The 9,262-nt window shown below is 46.7% G+C and overlaps 1 protein-coding gene across 1 annotated transcript; it reads left to right on the top strand.

Moving 5' to 3' along the window:
* Positions 1-5,151: 5,151 nt before the first annotated feature.
* Positions 5,152-7,809, top strand: LOC136437043 (coiled-coil domain-containing protein 8 homolog). Its single transcript, XM_066431488.1, has one exon. The coding sequence runs from the start codon at positions 5,257-5,259 to the stop codon at positions 6,391-6,393; it is 1,137 nt and encodes a 378-aa protein (XP_066287585.1). The 5' UTR covers positions 5,152-5,256; the 3' UTR covers positions 6,394-7,809.
* Positions 7,810-9,262: the final 1,453 nt, after the last annotated feature.

Here is a 9,262-nt window from a genome sequence, read left to right as displayed (position 1 = left end):
AGGATTGGTCTGATATAGCATGTGTAGATCCTGATGAGGTCATTACGCGATAACATGAAACTTTTAAGTCTTTTTAGGAGGTAGAGTTTCTTTGCGGCCTTTCCCACCATCTGCTTGACTTGGACGTCCCAATGAAGGTTGTTCTGGATGTGGAGTCCAAGGATCTTAAGGCTGGGGGCGACAGCTAGCGGTGCGTTGTTGACTCGCAGTGGTGGCAGAGGGGGATGGTTCCGACAGAAAGTGATGTGCATAGCCAGGCATTTAGAGCTTGTGATGTAATAAAGATGTGGTGTAGTTTTGGGCCCCCTAGCTGCTTGCTCTGGAACTGCAGTGGCGTTATTTTGGAAAGGACGTCTTTGTCCCACGTCTAGAGTTTAGAGTTTAGTGTCCCACGTCTTTGAAAATCTTCTAAGGAGAATAACTGAACAAAGGAACGACAGATTTCCATGATATTTAGTATGCAGGTAGCTTAGATAAACATGTACATGATGAAGTGCAAATTACGCGTATTGGGATTTAATTGGCATAGTACAATATATATTTGCAGTGTTTTCCATTATATGACTCAAATACATGTAACAATATTATGTAGTTAATGGCAAGTGGAACATTAAGAGATACCAATTATGCAGATAAATTTATAATTTGCATAAATGATGCAAAAGCACAATAATTCATCTAAGTGGTAGATGACAGGTCTGTCAATATTGCGACATAATTTTCTTCTTCTCAGTGATAATTTGATTAAAGATATCAAAGATTTTGAAAGCTGCAGCAATGCTCTTTATGTTTTTTACCCATCCTGTAAGAGTTGGGATAGAGCACTGATTGGAATGAGCCAAAAGATGAGCGATGGTCTAGCTCCCATGTTGATAAGTATGGTAATGGCCGTATTGTGGCACACCCTATCGAAGGCCTTTGAGAAGTCTGTAAAAATCAAGAGTCACGACTCAATCTGAACAATACAATACTGTTTTAATTAAAGCGGCATTAAGAGAACTCTCAGCTCTCAATCACAGACCCTACAAAGTCAGGGGACAATTTCAAGATTCTGAACATTCACTTTTACAAGTCAGGAACTATTCTCATACACGGCAAAGGGTCCAATTGGTTTGCTGAAGCTGTATTCCCGAAAGTGAAAGTCGCGATCAACAGCGCAACAAGTACTAGTTCATGCCATAGTCAAGATGGCGGACAAATCGCTGACAAATTGACAGTGAATGAGGTTGGAACAATAGACAACAACCTAGGAACAATAGAGACGGACACAGACGCTGGCAAGTCCGCCATGATGGCATCTGACATTGAACCGGTCCAGTTCACACCGGGGTTCCCACCTGCGAAGTCAAGCGCCACAGAAGAGACTTTCAAAGAGAGAAAAAAAAACAGAGCAGGATATACCACTCCAAAGTCTGTTACTTCCCCTACTATCCGCAAAGTGCTCGGAGGTTTCGAGAATATCATCCTGGGCCCTTTCAACAAGATGCGAGAGTCTACTGGTAAAACTAAAAGTAGAGATTCAGATTCAGATTCAGTTTTATTCATCATGACTTTGCATGTGTATAGCAATATGCACATGAAGTGCGTCATTATTTACAAAGAGCTCATGATTGGTAAAAGTCACTATTTAAAATATTAACCATAACATTCCGAATCTAAAATATCTTGCATGAACACATTAAAAATAAGGCATCAAGTACAATGTACGTTTCACTAATACATAACCAATTTCAACAGCTTGACAGTTCTAACAGTGGAGTTACAAAAGCTGCTCAATGTTCATCCGTAACGCTGCTAAACAGTACAGTTAAAACGTGTGGTATTAACAGTCAGAGTGATGGAGCAGTTTTAATGAGCGAGGAATAAACGAGAGTTCGTGTCTCTTGGATTTACTCCTTGTCAGTGCCCGGTAGCGGCCTTCCCGACGGAGGTTGTAGCAGTTGTCCTGAGGTGTGGCGATGAACTCATTAAGTGGAGAGCTACTGTCCCAGAGTATGTTGCGCAATGTTCTCAGCGTGGCAGCGTCACGTCTGCTGGACAGTGAAGGCAGAGAGTCCACGGGGGTTCCGATGAGTCTCAGACACCGTTTCTGAACGGCTTCAAGCATGTCGGAGAGGTAGTTCGGTAGTCCTCCCCACACGGGGCTGCCGTACTCCAGGAGAGGACGTACGAAGGTCAGATAAATCTGAATCAGAACATCAGTAGGTAGTCCAGCCTTCTTAGCCGCGGCAAGGTAGTATACACGCGGGCGGGATTTTCTCAACATAAAGTCGACGTGTACATCCCAGGTAAGGTTGGCAGTGATGTGTACTCCAAGGAGTTTGAAAGACTTAGCCCTCTGGATCACGTGACCAGCTATAGTTGGGTGGGGAGGGACAGGAATGTTTTCCTCCTTCCTTGCACTTATAACCATGTCCATTGTCTTTTTACCGTTCACGCCAAGAGAAAATGCCTCCCCCCAGTCAACAATGGAGTCAAGTGCTTGCTGAGTCTGACCAGGAAGAGAGGCCATCAGCATTTCAGACGTTGTAAGGTCGTCCGCATATTTCACAGGAGTAATTGACCTTGGCAACCTTGCATCCAGCGAGTTGATGCAGATGACAAAAAGTGTTGGCGACAGAAGGCCACCATGTGGAACACCTGCTGGGACATCGTGGGGCTTTGACAGGCAAGAGCCCCACCTAACCTTCTGCGTTCGGCCTTCTAAATAACTGCAAATACTCAACCACAAGGTCCGCCTGATGCCCATGTCAGCTAGGGACATTAGCAGTTGACTATGACTGATCGTGTCAAACGCACGGCTGAAATCAACGAAGACAGCATGGACATCCATCTTCGGGTTACTGTTCAGCGCTTCGTGCCACGATTGGAGGATGTAGATGAGCGCAGTGACAGTTGACCTCCTGGCCATGAAGCCATGTTGAGACGGTGCAAGACTGCTGGCAGTGTCCTGTAGCAGAGCATCCCGGAGCAGCCCTTCATACACTTTCCCGACACAGCTGACCAACGAGATTTGCCGGTATTTCGATGGAAAATGTGGTCGTGGCTTCTTAGGCACTGCCCTAACTACAGCCTCCTTCCACTGCAACGGGAACGTACAGTTTTGGAGACATGAATTATAGACATCACATAAGACAGGAGCGAGTTCTTCGTGATACTGTCTCAGAACCCAGGAGGGTATGAGGTCCGGCCCAGCGGCTTTTCTCCCATTCACCTTGCGCAATCTAGTCTTGATCTGTCCAATACTGAAAGGCGAGAATGCATTTTGCGACAGTTTGTGTTCCACATCGGTCAGCTTTGGAACCCTACGGGATACCTCACTCCACACAGAGCCGAAGTGTTCTGCAAGCGTGTCGCATTCTTGTTGTAGGACATTGATGTTGGGATTGGGGGCATCCTCTTTAACAGAGTCCATACCCATAAGGGCCTTGATGGATTTAAACCAATGTCCTGGGTTGGAGTGTTTCAGATTAGCTACTTCCCTTTCATAATACAGACGTTTAGCTTTCTTGATATGCTTGGCCACAGCATTCCTCAGTCTTGAGTACACAGCGGTGTCCCCAGAACAGAATGCCTGCTGTCTCTCCGCTACCAACTCCTTAATCCTCACGGTCATCCACGGTTTGTCAGCGGTGGTGATCTTGACTTTCTTAACAGGTACAGCTTTATCAAGTAGTCCTTTAAGCATTGTTGTCAGAACAGTAACCTTTCTAGACGGCTTTGCGGTCTGGAATACAGGTGTGAAGTCAGTTGTGTTCATCAATAAGCCCAGACTCCTCATTGCTTCAGGGTTACACTGCCTCCGCATGATGTACTTGGGACGAGTGCATGGCCATGGAGCAGAAGACAACAGAATGGTCTGGTGGTCTGAGGTACCAATCGGTGGAAGATGAACAGGTGCAGGGTACAGACACTTGATGTTGGTGTAAATAGAGTCGAGTTGATTAACCCCTCTGGTGGCTTGAGTGACAACCTGTTTTAAACTATGCTTAGTGCACAAGGATTGACATTTGTACTTGTTGGTATCTCCAAGCATGACTATACCTGGTTGTGAGAAGTTCCGTTCGATGTGATCGAGACAGTGTCCCAGGTATTCCGAGACCTCAGTGTCGGGTCTGGATGAATCTGACGACTTAGGTGGGATATACAGCGCACAGACGATCAGAGAGTTCAAACCACGTGGGAGACGACTTGGCCTTACCCATAGCCACAATACTTCATGATCATCGTGCTCAAGTTCGGCGAGTCGCTTACACTGGAGCTCAGAACGAATGTACACGGCCACCCCGCCACCTCTACGTGCTGCACGGTCCCTTCGGTGAACGTCGTATCCTGGTAATGCAATTACCGAGTCAGGAATATCTTCGTTCAGCCATGTTTCCGTGACTGCAATGATGCCGGCATTATTCATACTGGACACAGTGTGAAGCTCATCAGTCTTGTGACGAAGAGCGCGAACGTTTGTGAGCAGAAATCCGGGAAGACATGGCTTTTGTTTAGAGGAATTCGAGTCAGGACAGGGTATCTTACATCATGGCATTCCTCAGCACTTGGCAGCTGCAACGTTGCGATCACATCAACTTCCGACAACGGTTGGAATTCCCCAGCTACTTTACATCTGTGAGGTGGTAACCGGTTTACTTCATGCTTGGCTTGCACAGATTTACATGACAATGGTCTGTTCCCAACAAGTGAAGAAACCTTACGGATAACATGTTGTCCAGCCTTTGTTCCTCTTGCTCTACTCCGACGTCTCCAGATTCCGAGGTTCAGAAAGTGCTCCTTAAGCTCCGGGCCAGCCGGAAAAGGTGTCCGTTTCAAGGCACGCAAATAATCCACAGTATAGTGGAGCACAGCTCGCGGCATGGACGCCATTGCTCGTCTTGATCTGACAACCTCGGAAAACACCAAGTTCCAGACGTTATGGTGCTAACACTTGAGAAAGGGGAAGTCCGCACTGGCATCAGTAGTCATTCATACATAAAATACATCATTTCTAGACCACTAGTCCGGATGAAATACTTAAAAACACATCTAACTAACAGAGCATCAGTTTCGAGCGGCAAGCCCCTAGAAGCGCCACCTATTAAAATAGAGAAGATAAGTCCCAACAAACAAACCGATCGCCGCGGCGCGCTCTACTAAACGACAACTCCCCCCCCCCCAGGCGAAGAACTCTGATGCTAATGGCGAGGTTCTATACACTACTCTAGTAGACGAATTCAATGAACACTTGTTTTCAACAACAAAGTAGCGATGGATAAACAAGGGAAGCAAGTCGCCGATCTGCAAGCTAACGTTCAAAATAAGACAAAGAAGATTGAGAAACAGGCCAAACAAATCGAGGATTTGAAGAACGAACTTCAACATCAGCGTGAATTCTCTGAAGATCTGTCTGACAAACTTTTCTCCAAATGCGAATTTTTTCCTCGGAGTGACGAGCGTAGACTTCAACGCTTATATTCGAAGATCGTAAACAACCATGAAAATCCCGGAAACATCGGCACCCAGTTATCCACAGCTCCTGGCGGCACTCAAACACCAGCAGCGTTAGACACCGGTACTCAAGCTTCGACAGCCCCGAGCACTCAGGCGCCTAAGGGCCCTGTAGCCCCCGGTACACGGGCCCCGGTAGCCCCGGGCATAAAGGCTTTGGCAGCCCCCGACACACGGGTACCAGCAGTCCCCCGTACACAGGACCTGACAGTCCTTCCAACTCAAGTTCCGGCTGACCTTAGCACACAGGCCCCGGCAGCCCCCGGTCTCCAGGCCACGGCAGCCCCCCGTCTCCAGGCCCCGGCAGCCCCCGGTCTCCAGGCCCCGGCACCCCCCAGTCTCCAGGCCCCGGCAGCCCCCCGTCTCCAGGCCCCGGCAGTCCCCCGTCTCCAGGCCCCGGCAGCCCCCGGTCTCCAGGCCCCGGCAGCCCCCCGTCTCCAGGCCCCGGCAACCCCCCGTCTCCAGGCCCCGGCAACCCCCCGTCTCCAGGCCCCGGCAGCCCCCCGTATCCAGGCCCCGGCAGCCCCCGGTCTCCAGGCCCCGGCAGCCCCCAGTCTCCAGGCCCCGGCAGTCCCCAGTCTCCAGGCCCCGGCAGCCCCCCGTCTCCAGGCCCCGGCAGTCCCCAGTCTCCAGGCCCCGGCAGCCCCCCGTATCCAGGCCCCGGCAGCCCCCCGTCTCCAGGCTACGGCAACCCCCAGCACACCAGCCCGGATGGAGAAGAGACAGATCAGAATCTTTGCCGACTCTTTTTGGAATGACGTTGACACAAACAGAATGTTCAATCACAAAAGTTCAGCCATCGTTAAGTCCAGCACATTAAGGAAAGCTTGTTTGAACCTTTGTTTATTCATGATAAGCTCAAATCGGCACGCAGGCCGCTTTTCATTGAGGTCATGAGGGAAGAGGTAAGGGTCAGATACAATATAACAGAGATACACAGTCATTTGAGTCCTATATAACTCTATCAACATAAATCATTACATGTTTATGGTACAGCAATATACAATTTCTACAACATACAACATAAAGTAGGGCGAAAGCTGGTTCAAGGTCCGTGTCCGTTCGTTTAGTTCATTTCCGTTACTTCAAGAGTCTCTTAAAGGAAGTCAGATTCGGAGCCGTACGTGTGTCTGGCGGTAGGCTGTTCCAGACATTTGGTCCACGGTAGGCTACCGATTTTCTGAAGATCTCTCGCTTGGGTTTGGGGACAACCAGCTGACTGCTTGTGCTTTGTCTGGTTGTACGAGTACTCTGGTCTCTGCAGTACACAAACATCTGGCGCATGTAGGGTGGCAGTTTGTTGTTTAGGGCTTTGTAGGTTTGTACGGCATTGTAGTACTGGAGTGTTGCTTTGATGTCTTTCCAGCTCAGCAGAGAGAGCACTTCGGTTGATGGTGTCCTGTGTGGGGCCTTTAGTATCAGTTTTCCAGCCCGATTCTGCATACTTTGAATTTCCTGCAGATCCTGGTCGGGGGCAGCTTCCCATGCTGTGCAAGCGTATGTGATGTGTGGTAGGAAGATGGCATTATACAGGGTACAGAGTGCTGAGGTTGAGATGAAAGGGTTTAAGTGTTTCATCATGAATAATGACCGCCGCAGTTTTCCTAGTACAGCCTTTGCCTGGTCTTTCCACTTGAGTTGACGATCGATAACTATACCAAGGTACGTGTATTTGTCGCATGTTTTTAGGTTGACGCCGTTAACAGCCAAGTTTGGAATGCTGCAGCTTGCCAGTCTTCTGTTTGTACCAATTAGCATACTGAAAACGTTAACTCATTCCCTGACACCACGACAGAGCTAGTTATCTTCCATCATTCATGTCGCTTCAAATGACATGGACAACACAAGGCTCCAAGCAGACAGTGTGAACATTTATAGATGATACGCGCAGATTAGACTGCACCAAGTAATTTTCATGGATGACGTCCTTTGGAGACCCCAAATCTAATGCGAGAGCGCGAAAAAAAAACAATAAGGGCTGAAAAAAACAACATGCCTAGATTTTAAATATAATAGTCGACGACACATGTTAGGACGCAAATTGAATGAGAGAACACAGTGTAACAACTAACAATTCTTTTATTCATCATAAAAACAGAAATAATTTGAATAAATCAGTTGAAGTTGAACAGCAGTTGTTGCCCTGTCCTGTTTCTTTCCATATCCCATTGATTTTGCAGGCCTGCAGAAACATAGTATATTAAAAAGGCAAAATTAGTTGCTGATTAATTCTTCGCATGCATTACTACATTTCTACCCACTGCTTTAGAAATCCTAATGAACAATAACAATTATTCAAGAGCCAAATATGGATAAAAATGATTGAAAAAAACAACATATCTCCCCAACAAGTACAAATAATCAGAAACGAATAAATGATCATTATCCATGCAGAATACATGAATGTATTCATCTTACACTCCCCCTTCCCAGATGATATTTTTTTCGTACATGGTACTTGATCCAAAACAGACTAAAGAACGGAACTTTTAATACTTCAAAAACAGACTTGGGCCTGGCAAGGAGGTTTTATGTATATGAAATCCTTGGGCCTAGGAGCTTCAGTTGTCAGGCAGCTGTCTTGTCGACCTTCATTCGGGTGAAACACCCGAACTGATTGGTTGCCTGCCCCATCTGCAGGCGGAGTAAACTTCAATGCCTCTCCCGATCTTCTCGTCATTGCAGAAGAAATGCACTGAAGCTGATCTTGACAAGACTTGCTTAAAATTGTACGGCCGAAACTCACTCGCCGCTACAAGTCTCTCGTACAGTTGCGCGAACGTCAGCTCTCCCTGACCGACATCGAGAGCGTACCAATCAACAACAACTTTGCAGCCCTTTTTCACTTTTATGCTCACATATTTAGCGACCGAACCTACATGTTCTTGTTTTTTTTATTGGAACAGACCAAAATCAATGCGCGCGCGGACGTCATCCATAAAAATTACTTGGTGCAGCCTTAAGGCCCCCTCTCATTGGGCTCCGGCACTGCGGCGGCACTGCCACGGCAGATTTTTACGGCACCGTCGCGTTTCTTTCACCAATTTTCATTTGCACTCTCACTGACATGCGGCGCATTTGCGTTTGCGACAATCGTATATGGTACAATATATGGCACTAAATCAACAATACTGCAAGGCTAACCTATCCTACTATAAGTACAAAATATTATCGATAACAGTGTATGAATTACAAAAAAGCCATGTGTGGATTATTTTTTCCCTCGCTTTTAGGATGAAGTATAATGAAATTGACCTGTGTAGGTGGTATAAGAGTTGAACATGACAACAATGCATCGTTCTGTGTACCAGATATGGTGAAGTAAGTCTTAGTAGTAATACTTTGCAGCGCATCTCTCTCTTTGCCACAAGTGGGACAGGCCATGGCCATCACAAATTGCAATTTGTCTTCAATGTTTTCGTTACATGTGGGACACAATCTGCGAGTGCCTGGTGTGTTATGGTGTCGATCCTTTTCAACTTCTAGACAACGTGCGCTGATTCTCAGTGTAGTCACTTCTTACAAACGGTTTATTATGAATTGATGTGATAAAGTCTTCCCTGCCAAAGTGATTTTTGATTTTATAAAATGTGTGGAGTTAACTGATATTTGTAAGTGGTTCCCTCCAGCCAGGGAGAAACGTCAGTTTCACACTTTCTTTACATGTATATCCAAAACGGTTGGTATTGACAGTCATTTTCTTCTTCGAATGATGAAGTGTCGTATGTTTTTTAAATCATCCTGTTAGTAGGTAAATTATTTAATC

This window comes from Branchiostoma lanceolatum, chromosome 6 (assembly GCF_035083965.1).
Source record: "Branchiostoma lanceolatum isolate klBraLanc5 chromosome 6, klBraLanc5.hap2, whole genome shotgun sequence".
Taxonomy (NCBI): domain Eukaryota; kingdom Metazoa; phylum Chordata; class Leptocardii; order Amphioxiformes; family Branchiostomatidae; genus Branchiostoma; species Branchiostoma lanceolatum.
Note: the sequence above shows the minus strand (reverse complement) of the source record. Positions and strands in the feature narration are given on the sequence as shown.